Genomic DNA, 27,126 nt, shown 5'->3' with positions numbered 1-27,126 from the left:
AACTGAAAACAGGCTTTCACAGGGCTGCAGGATGTGCTGACAGCCTGCGTAGGGTTCAGAACTCTCACTGTTCTGGGAAATGTTGATATACAACCAGTGTAAATCTTGTCTAATCCTTGGTTAAGGAGGTACTATAACTGTTATTTTTCAGAAATAATCATATGCATGTGTCAAAGACAACCATGAGATAATCACAGACTGCTTGGTGGCTGTATGAAGTGTATGAGCTGAGTAGCTGAATACATCTTTGTGCTCCTTCCAGCAAAAGGATGACATCTCTTCTTCTATTCCCATAAATAAAAAGCAAGACCTATGCTTTAAAAACAAGCTTAGAACCATTTCCTATTATTGATTAAAATATCATTCCTGTAGTGGATCATTTCTGCAAGCAGGAAATTGTAAAGCCAAAAAGAATTTAATAACAGCAGTGGTAGCTTTCCTTCAGGATGAAATAATAGGCTAATAAGTACCCAGTTCTTTCATTTTCATATGGCTTTGTAACTTTAGAATTGGTGTGAAGAGTTAACTCTCCATTGGGTAAAATGGCTTCAAAGTAAAAACCAAACACACACACAATTTATCATTGCATTGTCCATCTAAAGAGGAAGGTATTGATTAAGGAGGTATTGGGGAGGCATTGGGGAGGCAAGGACAATCCCCAGACATGGACTGTATATCTCGAAACAAGACACTGAAACTCATGATAAGGAAGCGGCAGACGGACAGAGAAACAAACGTAAGGACTATAAAGACTTGTAGAGCTTAGGGATATGGTTTAGTGGAGGGCTGTTGGCGTTAGGTTGGAGGTTGGACTCGATGACCTTGAGGTCTCTTCCAACCTAGAAATTCTGTGATTCTGTGTGATTCTGTAAATCTCAAAACTGGACATTGGAATTCATTATAAAGATACAACAAACGGAAGAATTGGCAACAACCAGCTCTCGCAATTAAGAAACATGCCAATTCAGCAGATTCCTGACCAAAGGTGAAAAGTACACTGTGAGGAAGACTCGGGGTCTTCCTCCCAGAGACCCCTGCCCACGTCCCAAAGACCCCTGCCCACAATTCTTGGAAGGCTCTACGCAGGCGCAAGGTGCCAAAAGGCTAATTAGCATGAGAAGCGAGGGAAGGCGGGGATAGGTAATGCATATGTATAGGTGCTTGTAGAATATTGATAGATTGATTGTATAAATTCAAGACTGCTTTTTGCTTTGGGTATGCACGATAGGTGGAGAGATCCCCCGTGCATCCAGCGCTGCAATAAAGAATATACCACTTAAAGGAATTACGGCTTCGATCTTTGAATCAGTATCTACTGCTTTTTGTTTGTTTGTTTGTTTTTAAGAAGGTTTTCTAGACATCAGTGGACCCACTAAGCAACAACATGCCAGGGGTAAGAAAATCAGCTCTGTATATACAATACTGTTTTGTAATTTTATTTTGAATGAAATGACATTCAGATACAGTCTAGTTATTTAAGGAGAAATTTAAACAAATGTTTAAAGCTCACAGAATTAATCAATTAGCTTCTCCATTCTTTTGTCACTGACATGAGCTCAGACTAAATTCACTCTTTTGCATAACTCAGATTCAAAATCACAATCATAGTAAAAAATACAAAAATGACTAAAATTTCATTTTCCAAACTAACTTATGAGAACAGTAAAGGAGTTGAAAAGCGTTCATTAAAAAGCCACGCTGACATGACTTACAGCTGTACAAATCGTTTAAAACAAGCATTATAGGATAAGTGCTCAAAGCATTGCTAAAATTTGTAGCAGAATTTTTCCCAATGCTTTTAAGGAGACTTTTCTGGATAACCTACAAATAATAATAATAATAATAATAATGATACACTTTGAAAATGTACTCTTAAATTCACCAGAATAAAAACAAAAAATTGAAATAACTGAGAGAAAAGGATAAGGCCTTATTATGTGGTGCTTACTAGTACTCCAAATTTCCAGGATGTGGAATGTTACTGAAACAAGGTGTTTCTTTGCTGATGTTTGACTGAGATCTGTAGAAAATGAGTTAAAAACACATCTTGTACCTGACAATGTCAGCATTCTCCATGCCAGAAAAAAAACAGAGTACTGCTGAGTAAGGCAACCAGGACAAAGTATGGCTTAAGTGCAGTCTGGTTAAGGCAGAGTGAGTATTTTTAAAGCTGTTACTGCTGCTTCCACTTAAAAACAGTAGTGCCCTAGAATGTGTTTAAAAGCTTCAGTTAAAAAGATCTGGAGCTAGAGGCTGGTTCACATAGAGAAATCTTAAGAAAGCTATTAATAGCTTTGTTGATTTTGTATTCTTACAAACATACTGTTCAAAGCTCAAACTTTACTAACTAGACCAAGAAGAGCAAACAAACATGTTAAGAACAGCTTTGTTGAAATACTCATCTATCTGCCCCCTGCAAGACAAAGCTCCCACTCTGGGTGCATCTGAAATTTTACATGAGATGTAGAATTAGTTCTTCATTAGGCCAAATTCTGCACAAAATTATGCTGACCTTAATGTAAAAGAATTTCTTTGGCATTAGTTTCCATTTTTAAGTGAAGGCAGAATACTATGTGCCCATTATGTGCCCATTTTAGCACAGTGACTGATCCACAGCTTCTGTGTGAAGAACTCATTGATTAAACAAAGTATGGTAGCACTTCCCATATTTTCCACATGTAGCCCCACCTACCTCATTTGACAAGTTCATAATTATCATTTAGCCTTTCCGGTGCTGAGATTTTCTAAGTTATTCATAGAAAAGCTTGGGCAAGGGTAACAACAGCTGCATCATATCGTTGCATAAGCTTATGCTTAAAAATACTAGAAAATAGATGTGCTCTCATCACTCTTTGGCTTGAAACTGAAGCTTTCTCGGGTACATCAGTTTTTCCATTTGTTGGAGTCCCAAGCCAGGAACCAGCCAGTGAATGTTGGGGGCTCATACCCCTGCTTCACAATAATGATGGGGGTCCCCTTATCTCTGCCAGAAGGATCTGTTTCAATATAGCGTTTGGCTAAAAAACAGAGAGGAAATAAAACATGTAAAATATTAGTTCATTCCTCTGGCATAAAAAATACATTAAAAGCCCCAGTGAAAGAACCCAGGGCTATAATAATAAAGTATTCAATTAAATTATTTCAAAGGCAATGAAATGATCGAGTAATTGCTGATTCAGCTGCCAGTGAAATAATTTTCCACCAGATTAAAACAATGATTGTTACTCTGGTCAGACTATTGCCATACAGCCATGTTTTGGCTTTTGACCAGGAGAAAGCATTTGCTGGTGCAGTGCAAATGCAAAGGCTCCAGTCCCATTTTTTTCCCACGTAAAAGCCTCATAGCTGCATTCCGTATAGTTTCCCTCAGCGTCTCAATGTGACATCAGTGCCTGTCAGAAATTCAGCTAGGTAACCTTAGCTGCTCTGGGGAAATGCCTGCAAGCATTTTTAGCAGGAACTTCATCAGGAAGGCTCAGCTATATGAAATGGCGCTAAAGATGACCCAGGATTTTTCAAGGGGGAGACTTCCAAGTAAACTGTCTTGATTTGTTCTGCAATTGGAATTTCCTCCTCCAAGTTTAACTCAGTGAAATGTGGCAATACAAAGACTTGGGGTTTTGTTGGCATTCCTTGGACTACATATATTAGTGTAGGGTGCAAGTCAGCAGTTATCTCACCTTTAAAATTCCTATTCCTAGTGCAATTTCTTTTCATAGAGATCTTTTATATACTCCTTAAAAAGTTCTGCAGCCTTTTAATGCTCTGTTGATTAATTCTTTTCATAAACTTACAGATAATAAAGATACAATGAATTTTAAGTCACATTTCAAAGAAAAATAATCTTATCCAGGATTAAATCCTAACAAGCCCTATAAGCCTTTTAAACAACACTGTAAAAATAACTAAATTTCTTCTACAACATCTTTTCATTTATTTAAATGCTGTTGATGTTTCTTCACTTGGAATTCCATCAAATTGATTTGATTTACCAGATTTCACGGATTCCTGTCGTTCAGTTTCATTAGCATCTTTTCCAATCCAGACAAAAACCTGCAAATAGAGGAGAGAACAATTTAGCTCCCACTTTGTTATAAGGGTGTTTTGTGCAGCAGGCAACAAACTACAAAATAGTTGATTCCACTAGGAGAAAGAATTATGTTATGAAAGTACTGCAGAGATGCACAGCTTTCATAAGCCACAGTTAGTGGTGTGGTTTTTCGTTTGTTTGTTTGTTTTTCCTCCTTTGCTAGAGACTAGTTCTATACAAAAAATTTCACCACTCTATTGACACTGGATGGCTGGACTTCATGGACTTGGATGAAAAAGACTCTAATTACCTTTTCCACGGTTATATTTTACATGGTTGCAAGAAAATTGCTCTTTAGGTGTAGATAAAAACACTGAACTGAGCTGTCTCTGGATCGAGCTCTGAGTATGCACCAACACTTGTGCCTTGTGGCCCATGCTACACAGGGTAACTGAATACTCCACTGAATAATCCAACAGCCAGAGCCTCAACCTGCATTCCCCGCTTTTTTTTTTTTTTTCCTGTCAAGAATTCTTTTGGAAACTAGCTCCATTTTCCAGATTTCTTTCATTCATATCTGAGTCAGTATGTCCAAACACCTTCTTCACCCATCTCTTAATACTGCCTTCCCCCCCTGCTCCTTCTTGAATGGGTCTTGGACATTCCTTCTCATTTCCTAAAATCTCAGCCTTCTTTTGCTGGGAGTTAGGCTGAAGACAGACAAAACATGGGATCTGTGGTCTTCTCCCCCTTTCCAGTGGCAAAGAGTAGAGAGAATATACTGTGAGAAATATTGTGAGTGCTGAAAGCACACCTAAATTTGCTTGTCATCTGAAAAGTTCTCAACATTTTCAGTTTTCTGTGAACCTGGCAAAATGATGGATGGAAATAATCTAGAAATAGATTATTTCTAATACCCTCTAGCCAGTTCTTCTGAAGAAATTTGTGTAAAGGTCTAGTGTCTGTCCCCTTCTCTAATAAGATTTTTATAGGTGCTACTACTACTCTGATTTTGTGGTTTCTGCATATGTTTTTTGCAATAACATTCTGTCTTAATAAATATTAGAGATAAAGTCAAGAACATTATCAGGAACATTTCAGAACAAAGCTGGGGCTTCTACTCTTGCAGTCTCCATTGGTTTTAATGGAAAATATCTGCCATGGTGTCACATTACACTTGGAAATTCAATCATTTATGTTCACACTTGAACATCGTATAGCTCAGAAAATATAGCTCCTGATGGTATAATTTAAGGAAAACAAAACCTCTTTCGTTTTCACAAAGGTGATTTTTCCTCCCGTCTTACATTCTAATTTGTTAAGAATAAATTCTTTTTATCACAAAAAAAAAAAAGGTGAAGTTTACCTGTTCCCAAGTATCCAGCAACATGACATCATCTTCAGCCAAGTCATCCTGAGTGAATTCGCCTGGGACCTCCTCAATCTAAAAAGGATACTATGGTGAGTATTTTTTGCCTTTGCTGTAATAATTTCTCAAGATATTCTGATTTTAGACAAACCAAAGATTTTGTTAAAAGGATAACTGAAATTGTGACTATTGTAAATTGGGACTGAGGTCTGCTAGAAGAAAGGGACAGGGAAATTGCCATAGTGCAACTTGTACCAAACTAACTAAATCAATCTTATAGCTGATATATTCATGCAGCTTGCATTCATTAATAAGGAAAAGAAACAACATCAATTTGGAAGTGGTGAGCTCAGTGATGAAATACACATCTAAGTAAGCTTTCCAGTCACTTGAAAATTGGACATTATAGCTGACTAAGCCATTGAGGTTTAGTCCTAAAGGAAGCACGGAGTGCTTGCTTCTTCCACGGATTTACAGGTACAAAGGAAAGCAGTTTAATTTTCATCTGTATAAGCAGCAGATGTAATAATGTAGCTAGCTAATGGTTAGTTTGCTACTTGTGAAGGGCTTTCAAGGGTTTGACTATGCATAGGAGCGCTAGAGATATTGGGATCATATGGTGCAGAAGTAATTCCTTTTTTCACTCCACCACATTATGGTGTCCAGAATTTCAGAGTGATCTGACCTACCTGTTCTGGTGAACTCTAACAATGGTGATTCAGTTACTACAGAAATGCTACAGGAGATAGGGAATTTCCACACAAGTGCATAGCTCCCAGAAAGCTATTATAGTGAGATTTGTTACGATTATTGTATTTCACAGGAGTGTTTTAGAAGCTTGCTAGAAGAATGCACGTGCTAGAAGATTGCTAGAAGTATATGCCTTACTACATTTATAAGATTTTGAAGCCCTTATTAAAGGATCCTATTTGTTTTATCCCTCTCCAAATGAATTGACTGAAAGACAGCAGAGAAGGTAGCCAAGTATGTCTCCTACCTAAAAATTAGTGCATCCTTGTCAAACAGTGACACAGTGTTACTCTTCCAGAATACAGTAAGCAATTAAGCCTGAACTGACTTAATACCCAGCATACAGCTCCAGGTATTTCTGCTAAGGAAGTAAGTCTTCCTACCTAGAGGAATTAATTACATGTCCTAAATCTCTATGGAAAATTTCAGGCTGCTAAGGATTTTTGGCAAGGGCTCAGGACATTTATTTTCATCACCACCACTATCAAGCATGTAAGGGCCAAGGCACTGACCTGCACTTTCTCAAAGAAATGACAGTGGTCTGGCAATGCTCTGCAAAAACACAATTGCTTTTGACTGAGCAAATGCTCTGGCTTCTTGCATCTGCAAGCCTCTAGTCCCAGGCTAGAGAAGGCTATGCAGACATCTCTGCTATTTATTCTTCTGTCTGTTCTCTGCACTTGGATTGATTCAACGCACCAAACCTCAACTCTCTAGCTCTTGCCAAGCACTACTACCTACACAAAGAAAAGACAGATCCCCAAATTCATCTTTAATGCCTGATGATTCCCAAGCTCAAATATACCAGGAATTATATAATTAAAGAGAAGGGAAAGTATCCACACTTACAATAAATCTGCCAGTCTTATTAGAACAACCATACAGGCGAGGGGGATGATCTTCACCCTTAGTCAAAAGCTGTGATGAAGTCTGATATTGTTTTTTACCTCCAAGTACTTTCCAGAATTCCTCTGAAATACATAATATATAATTTATTCAGCAGTGGATTTGATATTTTATGGTTTATCTTGTTAGATACTATTTCAAGAATCCCTGACCAGTATCTTCTTTGCTGTCTCAAAGATGAGACAGCAGTTCTTCCAGTTATTTTCTTTCAGTTCTTCCTCCAGTTTGTCAAAATAATATAAAGGTTGTCACCTGCAGCAGTCCCAGACAGAACAATCTGTTCCTCCCCTCATAGTCACCCAGAGTAAAGAAAGGACCACACTCCTCTGCAGCTCCTGCTGCTGCCCTAGAGACATCCAGGGCATTGCACTACTTGTGCCTCAGTCAATTCTGAATAGATGTCCATGGTAAAATGTTTTGTTAGATTTTCGAAGTGAGATAGTGAGCATATGGTTCTGCCTACAACTTATATAATTGTAAAAAACGTTTAGGCTATATTTCCATGCAGTGCTGTGTATTCTCAGCTGCCCATTCAGAACCGCGTGTTTTCATACCAACCTGGTTCCTGGCCTTCATTAATCTTAGTAGTCTGGCACTTAAGAACACTGGCAATGTATTGAGCTCCTTGTTCTTCTTCTTTGTTTGCTCCTTTTCCCATCCAGGTGTAGCCAGAATTGTTTGGCAGTTTCAGAACAAAAACGTCATTGGAGTTTAGTGACACTGCATCAACGTCAACCTAGATCAAGAAAAAAAATGTTTTATTCTTCTGTCTTTCAAATAATGTGATCTATGTTTTGCATGCTTATATAAAATGTATAGATAGATGTTTATCAGCTATGCTTTTTGAATTTGATTTTTCCCTAGATTTATACTGACATAAATTAGAGAAGTACTTCGCTTGATATAGGGAACTGACTTGAAGGACAGATCTTGAAATGATTTGGCAGTTGGAAAGACTGTCTCATAAGGGCTGCCGATTTCTTGTCTGTTCTTTGCCAGCTGACTGTTCACTGCGCATTTTCCTACATTTTCCTCTGAAACACATAGATTGATCATAGCCAGTTAAACTGTATTCTCTTTGATCTCTGAGATAGGTTGGTCACACAGAGCAGTGGATTTAGATTCTGCATTCCTACCAGATGTGACTACCCAACAGAAATAGAGGGGATCATGGCAGCTACACCATTTCCCACTGGGAATATTTGTTTTTACTTAGCAGGTGACCTTACCTCTGCAATCCTGGTGATGGATATCAGGTTCCTGCGGATTTGGAAGAGCCGCGTGGGTGGAGCAGGTTTCTGACCTTCCTTCTTGGATGTCCCATTCTTGTAGACAATAAGTGGCTTATTTTTGAACAAGCTCAGTAAATGGGCAGGCTCTTTGCCTTGGCTGACTCTAATCTGTATGTAGATAAAGAAAGGCAATAAAAGAAACATAAGGACACAGGTAATTATTTTTAGGCTTTGTTGAATTGCATAGGGGAAGTTAGCCAATAAAGCTAGGAATGTTAGCGAGAATGAGAAGTGGCAAACTAAGAAGGTCTAAAAATATAGTTCCAGACGCAGTAAAGTTATAGTATTTGTGAGATTTTTTGTCAATCATGCTAACACACAGACAGAATTCAAACTTCTAACATGTCTAGCTGATTAAAATGGCTGCTACCTACTGCAATAAGAAAATTACACTTTTTCAAAAGAACTGTCATTTCATAGAGTTTCATAGTGCCACTTAATTCCCCTTAAAATAGCTTGGAAGTTTAGGGGCTTTGTATTTAAGCAGAAGAGGTTGGTTATTCATCCTTTTTACTATTTCTATGTGTATTTATCTGTAATAGAATGGAAAAGATGAACATAAATCTATCTTGCAGAGGATAATATAGATGGCAAAAAAGAGCTTCTATTACAGATACAAAAGACATTACTGCAAACTCAAAGAACATTGAGCTATGAAGAACTGCTATTTTTAGGTTAAACGTGCTATACAAGTTATTTGTATACAACTGTTTATTCTTTCTTTATGACAGTATCCTTTATTTTTCCCACTGAAGCAAACAAAAAAGTGACTGCTAAAAGCTACACCATATATAGATTTCCTATCCAAGTTCCCCTAGCTTCATACAGGAAATAAGTGACTTGCATCTTTCATGAGATGATGACAAAAGGGAGGACGACAGAAGAGAAAGGTTGGGGAGAAAGAGAATAGGAAATAAATGGAAACTGCCTTCCAGGAAAGCAGAGGAAGGCACTAGTGCAGGGTGGAGCTGTTCTAGCTCTGCTTTCTGAGCAAAATACCCAGATGTGGCAATGCTAGCCCACTGAAGATGCTGCTGTATTCAGCTGCAGATAGCAGAGCTCAGGGTGTGGGCAGCTGAGTCACTGAGCCCTCGCTCCCCACCCAGTGCCTGCACAACGGGGTCTCTGTGGCCCCTTCCACCAAGAGGGCTGCAGGTCCCCACCTTTCTGTAGCCACTCCTGGGGATCACTCCCGGGAAGGAAAGAAAGGAGAAAGGCATACTGTGTAGCCAGCAGAAAAGTGGAGAGCACCAGTGCCAGCCCTTGGGCACTGCCTGGTGAGGCTGGAGGCAGTGGGAAGCAAAGGAGCTGAAGAAGGAAGGGCTGCTCCAGTCTAGCAGGTGGTCGTGGGCAGTAAAAGCAGTGCTTCTAGCTAGCACACAGCTGGTCAGACTAGTAACATTGCCTGATAAGGATGCCCCAGAACATGTATACTTGTGGGTTCCAAGCTGCGAAATTGTAGCAGGATTTCTACAAATGAAGGGGGAAGAAAAAAAAAATGCTGAGGAAACATACACGTTCCTGCAAAACAAATGCTGTCACAGCTTTTTAATAGTAATTTGTACTGTAGTGCCACCTAGTGAGCAAAAATAGAATAGTTTAAACCTTTCAAATAATGCTTATACAGATATTAAGTATAGGTTCTAGGTAGGCATGCATATGCATACAAATCTACAGACATGTAAGTAATCCACACACATACATTATTAAATTCACTTCAGGCTAAAAAAAAAATTTAAGTATCATGTCCACTGCAGTGCGATGGATGTCCTTCAGCTTTCATAATACAGCTTATTATTAGTGCAGCTGTTGGTAGTAATGTTATTTTTGCTGTAGTAATTCTGTAGTATTAGTATTGGTCATGGGTATGGGGAACGACCATATTGTGCTGAACTCTGTCCAAAGATAGAACATATGTTAAGAATATTTCAAAGAATAATTAACTGGGAATATTTTAATCCTTCCTTAATGTGATTTCAATCATAAATCATAACTAATTAATAGCTAAAGGTATCATCTGCCATCTAAATTAACTGTACCTTGGTGGGTGGGGGAAGCCCTTACTTTGGTAATTAAGGAATGGGAAGTACAGAATTACCTTCTAGTACCTAGAAAATCCCTGCTTGCCCTTAGTCATCTTCCTGCTTGAGCCTTTGTGTGAAAACAGGAGGCCTCCCACCTCTTCCCCTACACATGCCTCCTCACTAGGGAGGAAAGGAGAGCAGTCATGCTAGGACTAGCTTATCTCACATCTTTTACCTGCCAATGTCATAGAACCATAGAAGAGACCTTAAAACAACCACCTAGACCCCCTGCCATGAGCAGGGACACCTCCCACCAGACCAGGTTGCCCAAAGTCCCATCCAACTTGGCCTTGAACACCTCCAGGGATGGAGTATCCACAGCTTCTCTGGGCAGCCTGTTCCACTGACTCAACACCCTCATAGTAAATAATTTCTTCATAATATATAATCTAAATCTTCCCCTCTTTTAGTTTAAAGCCATTACCCCTTGTCCTATCACTACACTCCCTGACAAAGAGTCTCTTTCCTGCCTTGTTGTAGATTCCTATAGGTACTGGAAGTCTGCTGTAAGGTCTCCTCAGAGCCAGTGCACAGACCCTTTCTGCAAGTGAAAATACGTATCCTGCTTTGTGGAGCTTAAGGCACTATGGGATGGGAAAATCCAAGTTACGTTCCTCACAACAGTTGGGTCAAGCCAGACCCTGTGACACAGTTCTGTCTGGTTCCCCTGTTCTGGCTTTTCACGTGGCTTTCATTTCTCCCAGTTTTTGTTCTCTGTAAGTCAGGTGTCTTGCCTAGGCTAAACATTGCAGCTTCCTGTATAATCAAAAGGAGACAGAAAGGCAGGCACACATGGCTATTCCTCTGTCAAACACCTGCTTCAAAGTGGGTTGCCCTAGGAGGATCTTATCCTTCAGTCTCCACAGGCCATGTACACAGTCTGTAAAGCTAGGCAGGACTAAAACCTAATTTTCAGTCAGTGAAAGTTGAAGGAAAGAAAAGGTAGTTTTAGGCTGTATTATATCTCTGTTCTCTACATTCAAAAGGGATAATTAAAATGGGGAATCTCCACTGATTTAAAAGGAACACACTGTGCTTTAGCTTGATACAGACCTCTGTAGACACTGACGTTTGGTCAGTTATCAAAATAGTCTGTATGCATACAACTCTGTTTCAGTGAAAAGGAAAAAGGGAAAGTTCTTTGACTTTCTAAGTGTTCTTTTTTTTTTTTTTTTTTTTTTTTTTGTCCTTTCTGACATAAAACAATCTCCACAGCAAGTGGGTGAACTATGAGGTATAAAAAAACATTCATGATGGGTTACGAAGAACTCATTATTAATTTGAGAAAAGCTTGGATAAATCTTCCAAAGAGAAAAGGCTAGCAAGTTAGGTGAATCCTAAAATGTACCTGGAAGTTACTCTGCCTTAATATGTGAAGAAAATAATGGTGAAGATTGTTAATAATCATAGCTAATGAAATATAGAAAGGCCTAGTATAAGGCTCTTTAGTGCTCTGCAAAGTAACTCTATAATTTCCAAAGGTTAACGCCAACAAGAAAGAAAGATATTTTAAGATAAATATGAGGAGAAAACAGTGTTATTAGTTGTGTGAAGAAAAGGCAGAACTTTGAAAAACTAGATTGTTTTGAAATGAACTCAAGTAACTGGCAGTTTGGTTTTATCTGTAGAAAGGAGTAGATGACAAGAAGACTGAACACAAACTTGTTTGCTTTTTAATTAAGCAGATACATCCATCTTCTGCAACTTAAGTACTTAGAAGTGGTTAAAGATTAGATACCATTTTCTAAGAAAATCTGATGGTATGGCCACATGCATGATTTTCTGCAGGGTGAGCAGGGAGATAAGTTTACAGGGCTTCATGGTTAAATCTTCATAACATTAAGGTATTGTAAACATATGTAATTTCAGGTAGTTTACTCACTGATGAAATAAAGTTAAATATCTTACTACACAGAAAATACATGCACAGAAGCAGTCACCACGAGCAGTTGATAATCCCAGTCTTCAAACACTATCTCTTCCTTTAATTTCTCATTGTTTCTGCATCTATTTTGCACGCTGTATTGAATTTCATCTGAAAGACACTAACCTGCACAGCCTGACCATTCAATAAGCGATCAAGCTGAACCGTCAGAAATGCAGATGCTGTCAGTTCATCTTTTGTAGCATTGGCTCCTTGCCTGAGGAAGGTATGGTAAAAAACAAACAATACAACAATAGTTAAGTCCAGTTTCAAAATGATCCAGAGTTTATACTGCATGACAAATACATAGTAAATAATCTTGTATTTACATGTGGTTCTACTCTTATGAGCAGGACAAAAAGATAGCATAAAATAATACCCACATGCTGGTGGTCTGTGCAAGCTGACCAAACATACCATGTGTAGATGATCTGCCCTTTGGGGTAAGTGTAGAGAATAATGTAGCAGTCACCACCATAGAATTGTCCATATGTCTGGGGTTCCACAGGAACTCTGCCACTGCTTTCCACACGCCAGATCTGGGAAACACAGAAATCATTGGGAAACGCTGAACTTCATTCTGGGACACTTTAAGGAGCATTTTACTGTATCATCCCTTAAGCAGCCTTTCCTTATGTAGCCAAGTGTTATGTTATAAAGCCAGGAAAGATTCTTCCTTGAAGTGGATCTTTTTACCCTACATGCACTGAATGAATAGCGATCACCAACAAGCCACTGCAGTATACTTTTCTTCGTCCTGATGCTTTAATGTCACTTGATCAACATAATGCTATGTTGAACATACTTTCTTAATGTCTTAAGATGATAATGTGACATGAATAGCACAATATTTTGGTTTACAATAGAACTATCATACCATTTGTGAGAGGAACACTGTAGTTAAATAACATACAGTTTTGCAGATTTCTTCCTATTTGATTCACTACAGCTCAATTCAGTTAATGACTGACCTCCAAAATCATACTTCTAAAACTATATGACAAAAAATGCTTCAGACCTCAATACTGTGTCTCAAGCCTATGGACCATCCCAAGGATGAGGTCTGAAAGCCAGAAAATATACCAGTGAGACTGTAGGTATTTATCCCTCTTCTTACTTCCAGAATCCCAACATAGGCTATGTTGGTGCAATCACAGACTCATTTAGGTTGGAAAAGACCTCTAAGACCATCAAGTCCAACTGTTAACCCAGCACTTCCAAGTCTACCACCAAACCATATCACTAAGCACCACATCTACGCATTTTTCTGTATACCTCCAAGGATGATGACTTAATTACTTCCCTGAGCAGACTCAGGACCCTTTCAGTGATTAAATTTTTCCTGATATCCAACCTAAACCTCCCCTGGCACACCTTGAGGCCAGTGCCTCTTGTCCTAGTGCTCGTAAATGACAAACAAAGCCTGTGTAGTCCAAAGATATTAACTTCAATACTGTGAAAGACTAATTTAAAGAGATTCAAATGGGATATGGATATATTTAGAAGGACTCTAAAGCCATCACATTCTCTTCAAATCCAGGCTACCTGGGAGACCCACTAGGGACAAGAAGCAGATAGGATAGATACACGAAGATATATGTAATAAAATGGATTGAATTTCTGACTCCAAGGGGAAATTTTCCCCTTCCAGATTTCAAGCTGATGTAGGCTAAAAGTATTCCTTTAGGATAAGGATCATATTTAAAGTATTTCTTTAAAAGGTATTCTGCGAAAGGGAAGACATTTCTGCTCTTTGATTTCTGCTGATGACTGCTACAATATCTTTCATGAGTATCAAAATAACGTGACATATCAGCATACAGCTGACATAGAGATTCACTTCCCACTTCAAAGTACCTTTTCTGGTGGTAAGAATAACATTATGATTAATGTAGTTTCACTCTATGCCACAGTTTAAATGGCAAAACAGAGTAGCTGTTTAGCCTGTTACAAGAAACCAAAGAAACCGTGTTGGTGCAAATTGCATATTTGTTAATTACAACACAAAAATTACCTCTACTTTTCCTGAACCATCATCTACCATGTTATGTTGGGCAGCCATTTGTGGAGACTCATGTAACTTGGTAGCATCGAATTCAATCTGCTCAATTTTAGCCACTCTCTCTGTGACATACACTTTGCCAAAGCCATCACTTTCATCCTTATCCTTCCAGTCTTTGAAAAATTGTTTGAAAATTGGTGTTTCACCTCCTTCTGGAAGCACTTGAATCTGCAATGAAATAAGAAGCATGGGATGCAAGGAAAACAAAACTGACATGGTTACTCGAACAAAAACTTTTTTGAATTATTTGTCAGTGAAACACTGTCCTTATGGTCTTACATGCCCTTTTTTATTTTTTTTTTTTGATTTAAAAACAAAGTCTTTAACAGAGTTCATTCTCTGTTGGTGTCATCTCATAAATAGATCGCACCTGTGTGTTGGCAGGATAATTCATTTGCTGTATGAATGCTTCAGCATTCTTCATGGCAGCCTTTCTCTCTTGTGGGTTAGCATCTTTGCCTGGTTAAAACAGAAGGATAACAATACATGAGAAAGGGCAATGAGCTCACAGATCCTGCAAAAACAAGATGTCCTTGAGACAGGTTCTCTCTTCAGCATTGCCAATGCTTCAGTCTTGAACAAACACAAATGCTGGATATAGCATGAGAAATAAAATTCATACAAAGTTGAATGGTCAAAATAGTACCTTGGTGGTTTTGAAAACAGTTAAAGTAACCGAAAAAAATATTTTGTTTTTCTTTGTAAGTTTCTGTTTAAAAAATGCTGTTCATAACATCTGCTCTGTTTAAGGTATGCATCCAACAATAATAACCTGTTTCCTTTCTTTGAATTGTCCCTTTCTGGGCTGCAATGTGTTAAATGAAGGTGCTGTCCAGAACTGCCTTCCCTTCATCAGGTACCACCACTGTTCTACAGACTGAGTAGATGCAACTCCCTTTATATCTCGCTATGCTGTGCAATTTACCACCACCCTTTCCTACCCATTGCTCCTTGCTCAGCCTTGTTCAGTATTAGACATCTCTGAAAGTGTCTGTGGGATGGCTTTTTTTTTGTATGTGTTCTATGACCCAGCTGGCTATCAATGACTATACTTGAAAGAACTCTTAGACTAAGAGGTACATCTTTGTAGACTACAAAGATGCTCTGATAATCTGTATGTTGTATGAAATTCTGAATGAAACTATTAGCAAAGTGTTTCGCAGTCCTCAGCTTGGTGGTTTGAATATTTGAGCAACCTGTGGCTTTGAGTAACCTGGTCTAAAGGAAAGTGTTCCTGTCCACAGCAGGGAGGTTGTAACTAGATGATCGTTAAGGTCCCTTCCAACCCAAACCATTCTATGATTCTGTGAAGATTTCCAGTAGAGATGATAACTACAGCCTCCCAGTGCAAGGGTGAGACTCACAGATTAATGTAGAGGTTTTTTTTTTTGTTTTTTTTTTGTTTTACATATTATCATTACCAACAGTAGCAAAGTGAGGATGCACAAAGGAGCATGTAGGGCTGCATTCATAAGATGTACATTGTATATAAGATGCCCAGTCCTATTGGGTTGGTTATTCTAGGAGCTGTCAGGTGAATAGGGAAAACCAGGAATTAGGGGCTCATGTAGAACTTAGGTTATATGAGCACAATGCACGCAAAATGCTTTGCTTTAAAGGACACATTCCTATCTGCAAATTAAATATTAAAGCAAAATGTTTACAATGCTTCCTGGATTCAGAAGCTTGACAACCACATTGATTAATTATTTGCTATTGCGTGTGGTAAAAAGAAAATCAAATGCCACACATTTAAAGCAAATGCCAATAACTAATACACTACCTCAGACAAAAAAGGAGAGATACTCAATGCTGGATGCAATGGCAGCACCAGGTAAAAGGTGTCCAGACCTAATTCCTCAGTTCCCTCCTGGGAAAATGATCAGTCAGAAAAATTGCAGACAGTCCTACAAGCATTGTGATACCACAGAGAACCAGTCACAAGGAAGAAAGAAGCATCAAAGTATTTGTAAGCTTATGCTTTTAGTTGATCTCTGGGACATGAAGACTGTACTTTTTACTCATCTTTCGATTTCACACCTCCAGGAAACAATGTATGGAAATACCTGTTATCAAACTTTCAATGCACATATTTTTCTCATGGATGGTAGAGATTTGATAGTAATATACAAAAATTGCAGGATTATCATAAAATCAAAGATTATTTATGTTTGCTTTGTAATTACCACTTAGGTAAGCATTTAAGCACCCAGGCTTTCAGATGCCTTAAAATTGTCCTTAGACAGGATTCAGCCTCAAAGCCCTTACTCACATCCTTGTCCATTGACCACGCCAAGGAAGAACTGTGTGCAGGGTACTGTGTCCAGCCAGTATTTTTTGCTACTGTTCAGTGGGTGTTGTGTGTATTGCTTAGAACTGTCTGTGTTCCTTTTGCATTTGTGACAGAAGTGATCTCTTACCTTTCCACACAAAGATCTTCCTTGCAGCACCATTGTCCAAAATGAAGCACTCCTGAGACAAAAGCATAGCCATAGAGAAAGGGTTTTCCTCTGCTACCACCGACACCTTCATGGATCCACTTGCATCTGACACCTAACAAAGTAAAAATTACAAACTTAGATCAACTCTGGTTTTGATCATCAAACTAATTTCCACTCCCCAAATTACTATAAAATTCAGTTACCCTTCCTATGTATGACGTTGGTGTCCTGCTGGAAGGTAAGCAGTTAATGAGTTTTTGTTTCATTTCATATTACATCCAGTAGAGGGAGATGTAGTGTTAATTTTAATGATGCTTGTCTCACAGCTTTTCAAAATAAATCAAGTTTTGTTTCCACTCTCAATTCGACCGCTTATTCAATGAACAGCTCACAGTTAAAAATGCATACCTTCATCAGTCCAATCTTTATGCTCTGCTGAACCAGCAGAGGCCCTAGATGTCATCCTCTGCTACCAAGCACCCCTCACTGAAGCCAAAGGTACACATACATACTGAACAAGAGCATTTGAAACTATGATAAAATAGTCCTACACCACTATTGACAAATTACGTATCTACATTTATACCATACAGTTCTTTAATATAAAGCTGTCATAAGACCTGTTGCAAAATCTGCTTTGTAACCTCTGTAAATTGATACAGGCCTTTATAACCTTCTAGAATTCACTCCTACAAGGCTAAAAAGATAATACTTAGAGAGAAGTAAGTAGTTGTATAGACTTGCATGTGAATAAAATACTGTACTGTTAGGTTGAAGGATAAGTTCCATGCCTCTTCTAGGCAAGAACAGTATGCCTACTTAAATACAAGGAAAAAACTTAACTTTGCTAAGTGTAATCATAAAATTCCTACTGATAAAATGGAGTAAAAAAATCCATTCATGGTTAATTTTCTGATATTGGCACTGTCCCAGTCAGTGTTAAGCCATTGAAAGTGAGGAAGAAGAAAACGGGCATCACAAAAGAAAGGCCTTTTGTGTTTAAATTCTTCTGGATTTTACTTAGAAAAATATAACATAACTGTACATCTCTCAAACTCTGCTAAGAATAAGTAAATCATATATGTCTACTACAACTATCTCTTTTAAAATCAAAAAGACTGGAAATGTAGATTGATTAAAACCAACTAACTCTTCTTTGGCCTTCACTGAATGGTTATGCTTAATTTGTTTCCTGAGTAAACGGGACTGTAATCAATATTTTTTCCTTGGTTCTTCTGGGCTGTCTTGACATCCGTTGAGAACCTTGTCCATTGGTTGTAAATCAGCCAACACAATTGCAGTTCTGTAACTGAAGCCAGAACTCCATAAATGAAGGTATTACATGCATGATTACCATTGAGTGCACCTAACACAAAAATAAAGTTACTTACCATATATAGTTTAGCACTTCTCCTATTTGTAATATCAGCCACCTCATCATCATCATCACCACATTCAGGAAGCTGTGGCTTCTCCCCTAAAACCTATACAAGAAGAAAATAATAAAATCAATGTAGAGAGATTGTAGTTTCTGCAGTATAAATACCCCAAAATTGTAATGTGTTATCCCAGTAATCAGTTAGTCAGGATTATCTTTATACTTAATTCCAATCTAAATCCAAACTCATGGATGACTTCTTTGCAAATAACTGTGTCAAATCTTTAGATCTACATGTTGCCTTTCCTGCAAGCCAACTTGCTGGTCTTGTATAGGATAGGATATGAAATGGTATATTACTTAAAGCTTCAAAGGATGGAAAGACACATATGCACGAGAGATTTATCTGCTACTACTACCCTATGTGTTTGTTTATATGTCTGTCTTCCCTTTTTCCTCCCACTGACTTCTATAGCATTGGTAAGCAGGTGTTAAAATTTTTGGAATGACATTGCTCATCAAATGTTTGAGAATAAAATTAAATCAAAGTGAAATACATGAGTTGAAGTTATTATCTTGCTTACAAAATATCAGATTATGAGTTCAAAAATCTTTATGTTTACAGATTCTTAATCTCATTTTCAGGGGGAAAAAATAGCTAAATTCTTAGAAAAAAAAAATCATAGAGTGTAAAAACAATTTTTGCTCCATGACCAGATTATCAATTTAAGCAGTGTGGTAGTTTTTACATCATAGTACTGTTACACCATGGATAACCTTATAATAACTATTACTAGAAGAAATTTACAGAGGTTCATCAAGAATATGTAATGGTCAGGTAGTTATTATTAAATCCTAGTAACTCATTATTCAGGGCAAGACCTCTCCATACTGACTGATATATGACCAGATCCAATTCTGTTGCACACAGAATTTTATGGATTTCTATAGAGTTATGTCCTAAAATGAAGATAGTAGTAGTTAAGACGTCTGAGTAACAATATATTTGCATGAAGTACAAGCGGCAGAACAGCCTGTCTATGGATTTGCATATAACATGAAGTCATGTGCAAAAACATTGTAAATATTTGATAACAGGAAAGGCTGACAAAGCATACAGCTGCAAGAAATTTGAAAGAAAACTGTAGCATAAATGTTGAATATTAATCTGTCGTTTGTGGAATTTTCTGACCTGGAAAAGTAAAATACATGGCCTTAGCAAGTGTGGTTGTTCCAGTTTAATCTGAAATATTTTACTTGTGACTCACTGAAGACAAAAGGTAATGCCCTGAAAGTTTAAGAAAGGCATTACCATTAGGTCTTCAGTACCTATCAGTCAGCATTTCCTGAATTGACACTACATGGCTGTGGGAGTATTACCATATAGGCCAAGCAGGGCTATACTTCCATAGCAGAGTAGCACAAGACTGGTGAATGACTGATTAAAAGAGAATGTGCATATGTGGCACATTGTCACAAGTTTTCTGAAAATGTTTCCCTTCCTAGGTTTGCAGAATGAACAGAGGCCTATACACTAGCTGCAGAGCACCAAGAATAATGCTGTCTTTGTAACACAAGGGTCAGAAAATTACCAAGAAACAGACACTCTTCTTTACCTGAACGCATACTGAACAGGTTTGAGGTTTTCATAACATTTGACTTTCAGAGACTATTAAAAGGGTAAAAGACTCCTATTAATAAAACCTCCAAAAGTCCATATTCACTATTTTTTCTGCTTAATTAGGTATTTCCAGAAAATGCCAAAATTTCACACACAAGTTGTGATTCCTGACACAGGTAAAGTCAGCATTTTCTCTTGCCATGCATACAGAATACCTGTGGTACCGCAATCACTTTACTTCACTGTAAGTTGCTTAAAGTGATATAAAATAAATTGCTGTTAAAATTTCTGTGTGCACAGGAATCTTTGAGAGCTATGCAAGTGCCACACAGTATTTTTAAAGGAGGCTACGAAGTGCTTCATTGTGCTTATGAAAGCAACTTGACAGAAGCAGCCTCTCTGCTGACAGCACCATCGAAGCACTCTGCTCTGGTGGCGATTAAACCAAGCAGGTTCTATAATTTAAAAATTCAGTTTTAAAATGTGCTCCAGCACAGTTTAGATTCTGGCCAAATAACAGAAGCAAAAAACTGTGTCTAAACAGAAAGCAATTAATGCTGAAAAATTCTTAAGTTCTGTCCCAAAGAAATTCCTCCTCAGAGATATCATCTTCCCTCCTTCTAAGGGAAACTCCCATCGAACGGCGGAGTCCACGCACAGCCACACGTACGCCTGGTTGTTAAGACAACAGATACATTTAATCAATAAGATATGAAGTGTGTATGGTGTTGTTAACTGCTAAACTGGAGCTGTGTTGTATAATTACAAAAGCATATGGCTGACTGAGGTGTGGCACTCCAGGCTGCCTCACCTTTATATAGCTGATGAGGCATCATAACGCTGATGAGACATCGTAAAATGAGGCTTATGACAGCTGAAGCTGTAGTCAAAGGCTCCTGAAGCACGGATAACCAGTGAAATTACTTAAATCAACAGACAGTGTAAAGGACTTTGAATCTTATGGTCCTTACATCTTAGTTTCATACATTCAGTGTTAGCAACAAGAACAGAACCTTGATCTTACATAATTCTCATACAATTAAGTATAATTAGGGCCCTGCAAACATATCCATGCCACAACTGCCTCACTCTCTGGGCTTGGCATCTTTCTTTGTAGCTGCTTGCTTGATTTCCAAATCAGAGTCTCTTCCTATCACTTTACCTTATCTGCCTTTGACATATTAACATGTCAGATCCCTCCTTGCTCTTCATTGCTCTATCCTGGAGTGAGCTTTATTCTCTCCCCACCATTGCTTTCTTCAAGTTTCTGAGTCCTGGAGAAAAGCACAAGCAATTCTGTGCTCTGCTAGGGTGCACACAGGTGTATTGCAGGTATTCTCCCAGTGTGCACACGCTAACCTCACACTATATGCCAGGTTATTCAACCCTTCCAGGCTTAATCTACTTCACAGTTATTTCAGAATAAGGCATGCTCACAGCTGGTTATGTCAGACCTTACCATGCTGTACAGGGCTGTATACTCACACCAGCTTACTTCTCAATGAGAGCATCTGACTGCAGAGTTAACATGTTTTATGGAAAGCGTTCACAAACTCCACACCTTTACATCTTCTCTGGGGGCTGGGAGAGGAATACAACAGAAAGTCAATCTGCATTAATTTTATTTTTATTTTTTAATTTTTTTTAAACCTTAGTGTTGACACACTTAGGTTACTGCAGGAGTGTCTCAGTGGACACCAACAGAACATAAATTCCTCTACAACATGTGCCCAAGCGTGCTCTTACCTTGTGGTAAATACAGCACTGTTTATCCTGCCCTACATAATAATACTCCCCTACATCTTATTGTGTGTATATCTTTTCTGCATATAATTGCACCCTCTCACAGAACTTCAAAATACAGAGCCAAAGTTGCTTCTGATAAGTGAAATGCCACTTCCTTGCCCTCAAAAATAACAGAAGGAATCACAGACAAAAGGTTTCTAATCCGTAGGAATGCAAAAAGGTAAGCAATTTTAAGTAAACACATCAAAAGAAGGAGTTTAGCAAACACTGTCTTTATAACTGGAGAAGCAGGCTCTGCCTCATAAAATAGTTGATATTGATTTAATGGGAGCAAGAAGTTTAAGAAGCTCAGTGAGGCTGAAAATCCAACTAGGAAAACAATGCTTGAAGAACACATCAGGTGAAAGTTAATTAAGAGGGAAAACCAGTTTCGTACAGTTTAACTTGGGTACACTAGTGCTGTGTTTGTGTTTCTTCTCACTATACACAATTCAGGTTAGGTTTCTGGGTCTGAAACCGAGCTATTTGTTGTGGCTACGATCCCAAATGTTAGATCTCAAAAAAAATTCAAATCCCCCTCTTTATGTACTAAGAGCAATAGAAAGAATAGAGAGACATTTACAGAGCTTAAAACTGTCTTGTGGGCCTGACATTTTTACTCAATAATTTCAGAAAACAATCAGGATCAGCAGCTCATCATTGAGCTCATCATTGACTTTTTTACAATCTGACATAAGTAAGTATATCCTGCTACTGCTAACTCAGTGTATAGATGTATGCTGTGACAAAGAATAAATCTTTTTATTTTTTGCATGATGATTGGTCTGAACTATAGCCACAGCGTGAACTCATTAGCAGATAAGGACTTAGATTTTTATATGCACCTTCAAAGCAAAGAAGAATATTACAAGGAATGCCTCTCTGAAATAATTATCATCTCAAATATCTACCCCAGTAGCCAATAAGAAAAAATCCAGCTGAGAAAAGAAAGGATAAACAGGCCAGTAACCACTGTGCCAGCAAATAACATACACTTCAGAACATACACATACAACATACACATACAACAAATAACATATACTTCAGAACATACACTGTTCCAGACAAACGCTACTTTTGGCATTAGCCAGATTATGAATAAGCTTTTTTACTCATTATTGTAACCTGGAGCTGTTTCCATCAATCTGAGCAATCATTAGCAATCTTATAAAAAATTACACATCAACCAAGGGAGAAAACAAAACAAAACTACACCTTTCACTAAACTACTCCTAGGAAGCTAGTAGGATTTCTGCCTGGAATTGCCTCTCACCATCAATCGAAGCAACAACAGATGTCATTACACACTCACCGTGAGGAGAAGACCTCCCACCAGCCTGAACAGTGATTGAGAATAAGATGGAAACACCATAATGTACTGACAACCACACAAAAGGATGTTTTATGTTAACAAATGGTTCTGGCATTTTGAGAATTTGTTTGGCTTCACCATGTAATTTGTCAAAAGCATTTTCTGGTATCAAGGTTTAAACCTGATCTGTAATGCATTCAGGATGCTGCAAAATAGCAAAATCCATCAGTTGCTCATGGCACTTTTGATGCATAAATTGTGGCCTACATTTTCATCCAGTTTCTGTTGTCTCGGGAACTTCAAATGCAAATCATAATTTTATTCATAGCCCTACGCTTAGCTTCCTAAAAGCAGGGCATTAGGCTTTGGCAGCTTATCATACAGTATTTGCAGCTTTGCATATCTGCCTGTAATAATTTGAATATAAAGCCTTGACTAATAACGATAACAACATTCTAACATCAATTTTCTGCTCTGTGAAACAGGCCATGGATTACAAGCTCACAAAAAAAAAATAAATAAAAAAATAAAAATAAAAAAATCTAGATCAGTCTGGAGAGTCTGCCTTCTGTCTTGCTGGGCCTGTGAGATCGGCTGTGAATGAAATGAGGAAAGCCCCAGCCCATGTCAGCCTACGTGTTCAAAGTTTTAGGACACCTCAAAGAACAGTGATGGCACACTAGAGAAACTGGGAAGGTGAATTACAGTACTTATTTGAACGCTGCTAGCTCTTTGTTGCCATTACTGCTGCTGAACATTGAAAATTAAGCTGTTCAGCAACCCGCCTGCCTACAGCATAATTAAAAATAAAGTAGTTACCCCTGCATCTGTTTTTCCATTTATACCAATTCTTTGTACCTCTTTTTTTAAATCTTACTTCTTTGTTACATCTTCTTCAAACATCAGTTAGTATCAGAACTGACATCCACATCCTGCAGAGACTTGCACACATCCTTGAGTTTACAGATGCAAGGTTTTCCTTCATTTTTGGAACATAAAACTAGGCAGACACTGAAGTCATTGTAGCAGATTCCAGTTTGCAAGCTTTGTGAATTAAAGCTGCATGTGCATGCATGTACTGCGTGCTTCTATGTTGGAGAATTATGAATGGAAATAAATCAGTAACTAATGCTAACAGAAACCTCAGGCACAAAAAATATTTATCTGCTAAAATTCACAAAACCCCCAGCTTTTTGTTCTCACTTAAGTACTCACTTAAGTACTCACTTCAGCAGCCACGCTTTTGCAGTGCCACCATGCAGCTTGGTCCCCAGGCCATGACAGACCAGGCTACAAGCAGCAGCAGGGTAAAAGGGGAGTATGGCAACTATCCTGCAGAGCTTCAGCCAACTTAATCAAGCTTGTAGGCAGCAGCAGGCAACTGGCAGCCAGCAACCCTGCTGGAAAACCAGTGCTCCCTGGAGAAGCAGAGCAGCTGGAGGAAGCAGCAGCAATACCCTGCTCGGCAGAGTGAGCAATGGAAGCCATAGCAAGGTGTTTCATCCCTCAGCCCATGAGATAAAAAGTAGAAAAAGCTACTCAGGATACTGAACTGCTGTCCTAGTGCCGAATTCACTGGCTGAATTCACAATCTCAGCATTTCCAGTCCCATACAGCTCAGTAGATGAGGTATGCCAGGGGAACACCTCTGGTATGACACCTAGACTCCTGCATAAGTTCCTGTATCTCCTCAAATTTTGTGTGAGGGAGACAAAGTGTTCAACAAAGGGGCTGTGATTTTCTGCTCATAAAAATCAGATAGTCCATAACTGAGTACTGCAGAATTTAAATCCCTCTTGTGATTTTACCAATCCCTTAATTTTTTATTTTTTTTTTTACAGTTAAAGTCATGTAGTATCAAAGCCATAGGCATTTATGTAAGCAAAATGTAAGCCTGTCCCTAACAAGCTGCCTTGCAGTAAATATAATAATTATATTTACATATTTCTTCAACGCTACACACTTGGTGGTGGTGGAAATACTAAACTGATCCTGAAACACATGCAGCAGCTTCTCTTGTACTGCTCTTCTTCCACCTTGCCCAGATTTGATGCTATATAGCCTGAATAGATGTGCAGCAATCTGTACATGCAGATTCTGTGAAAAAAAATACTAGTTTTCCTTAAACAAAGTTTACTTCCTTCCTGCACTACAGAACTTTAATTCGAGAAAATTCAAAGGCAACATTGAGCATAGATCCCTTGAGAGCTACTCCACACAGGAGTTGAGATGACACAGACCTGGAGAGCAAAGCCAGTGCAAAATAAATAAATAAATACAAAATAATAAATAAGATAAAATAGCTCTTTGAAAAGTGCATTTTTCTTGGGTAGATGTTGGATTCCACAAACACACATCTCTGATCTTTTTGTTTAGCAAAGAAAATCTTCTCCATGAAAACCCCTTTGCTAGCAAGTTCATGGAAATAACTGCTAGCAACTTCACATAGAAATAACTGCTAACAACTCTTTCCTTTGGCCTTTTCTTAATTATATTCATTTAATAACTGAAAATTATAGCATTTCTTCCTCAATGGATTTCTTGATATTCTAGCACACAAAAGAAAAAAGCCATTACAAAATCCATTAGTATTCTAACATGTAATTATACGATTATAATTGACTAACGTGGTAATTCTGCAAGTGCTATAGCTGATGAAGAAAAAAGCATAACAAATGTGGTTTGCTCACCTACAAGAATGCAAATAAAACAAATTATAATTAAATTTCAAGTGCTTCCAGCAATTACTAATGATTTTAGAAATTCACTAAAGTACCTTGTATAGAGTATGTTCTAGCATAAGAAATTATTTTTTCAACCTTCTATTATTAGAACTGTTCATAAAGGATTTAGTTCATGCCATGCAGTACAATACACCTGAGCATTTTTTAAAGTAAATTCCTAACGTGGGCACTGAAATTTGCATTCAGAGACCTGATTAAAAGCCTGACTTTCAGGTATACTTGCCACCTGCAGCTGCTATTCAGTTCCCTGTCATTTAAGTACCTGGCTTCAGACAGCCAAGAGTGAAAACTGCAGCTTGAAGAACATTACTGGTAACTCTAAACACTGCTGAAGAGACTCCTCCTTGCCAGATCCTGACATTCTCAGGCAAACCCCCAGCTGATTTTCCATTTAGGCCTGAGGAAAACATTGGGCCAAGTGCTCAGCTGGTGCAGATCAGCTAAACTGTACTGAAGTCAATTTAGATGAGGATTCAACCCATGCGCTGTTTGTCTGAGTGAAGGTTGCATAACCAAGTGCTTACAATACAAATTTTCATCAAAAAGCAGGCCTGCCCTTAACGAAGGAGAAATACTCAATAATTTAAATGAAAATATCATGTCTGGATGGCAGGCATTTTGGCAGCTGCAGGGCAAGGGGTTTGTACTTTGTACTCATATTCATAACCCTCATAAATTTAACAGTGTAATGATTAAACTTTCATTCCTTGAATGGTAGGAGCTGCTGTGAAAGGTGAATGAGCATGTACATCTTTTTTTGGACTATTTTCATATCCTACAAACTCTGAGGAACTGTTTAAAATGAAGACCCAACTTCTGTCCTTGCAAGCATGTGCATGTACCCAAACCATTCATGTATTCATCTTTCTGAGGTGTAAATTTGACCCATAGTTTCAAATCAAGCTTAGAAAGTTGTCTCTGGGTCTGAATAGCATTACTGTTGCTATTGTCTTTCCACCAGCTTTCTTAAATCTTTATATTGTCATTACAATTTAGTTAACTTCTCTGTGTGCATCTGACTGCTTAACTGAGGGAGAAGTACATGTCCCACTGTCATCCCCCTTCTATAAAAGCATTCACTTTCCTTTGTTTATCTGATCGTTCAATATTGCCTCTGCCCTGTTACTGAAATTCATTTCCAGTATTTATTGCACAAAATTCCCTGGAGTCTTGCCCCTTTTTTTTTTTTTTTTTTTTTTTTTTTACAACTTCCTCAATTTAGATAGTAGAAGATATTACTTTGGCTTACATATTCCCAGAGACATCCATAACTTGGCCTAAGAGAACCTCATTAAGATATTTTTATATTTGATATTTTCTTGCTAGCAAACAGGTCAGGCTGTACCACAGTTACGTGCAATTTGTGGTATATGGCCTTTGAGTAAAACCAAGTACAAGCTAAGTGATTAAATAACTGTTTGATGCCTT

General features: G+C 38.2%; 1 protein-coding gene across 1 annotated transcript in view; it reads right to left on the bottom strand.

Moving 5' to 3' along the window:
- Positions 1–1,415: 1,415 nt before the first annotated feature.
- The window catches only part of SCIN (scinderin), a 48,260-nt gene continuing 22,549 nt past the window's right edge, over positions 1,416–27,126 (bottom strand). The window contains exons 5-16 of the mRNA XM_084508940.1: positions 18,250–18,342; positions 16,838–16,970; positions 14,788–14,876; positions 14,370–14,585; positions 12,773–12,894; positions 12,482–12,572; positions 8,285–8,455; positions 7,614–7,791; positions 6,999–7,120; positions 5,397–5,474; positions 3,993–4,053; positions 1,416–3,017 (exon numbers count right to left, since the gene is read on the bottom strand). Coding sequence (XP_084365066.1) covers positions 2,884–3,017; positions 3,993–4,053; positions 5,397–5,474; positions 6,999–7,120; positions 7,614–7,791; positions 8,285–8,455; positions 12,482–12,572; positions 12,773–12,894; positions 14,370–14,585; positions 14,788–14,876; positions 16,838–16,970; positions 18,250–18,342 — 1,488 coding nt within the window. The 3' untranslated portion in view covers positions 1,416–2,883. The remainder of the gene's footprint in view (positions 3,018–3,992; positions 4,054–5,396; positions 5,475–6,998; positions 7,121–7,613; positions 7,792–8,284; positions 8,456–12,481; positions 12,573–12,772; positions 12,895–14,369; positions 14,586–14,787; positions 14,877–16,837; positions 16,971–18,249; positions 18,343–27,126) is intronic.

This window comes from Aythya ferina (assembly GCF_964211825.1).
Source record: "Aythya ferina genome assembly, chromosome: 2".
NCBI classification, from domain to species: domain Eukaryota; kingdom Metazoa; phylum Chordata; class Aves; order Anseriformes; family Anatidae; genus Aythya; species Aythya ferina.
Note: the sequence above shows the minus strand (reverse complement) of the source record. Positions and strands in the feature narration are given on the sequence as shown.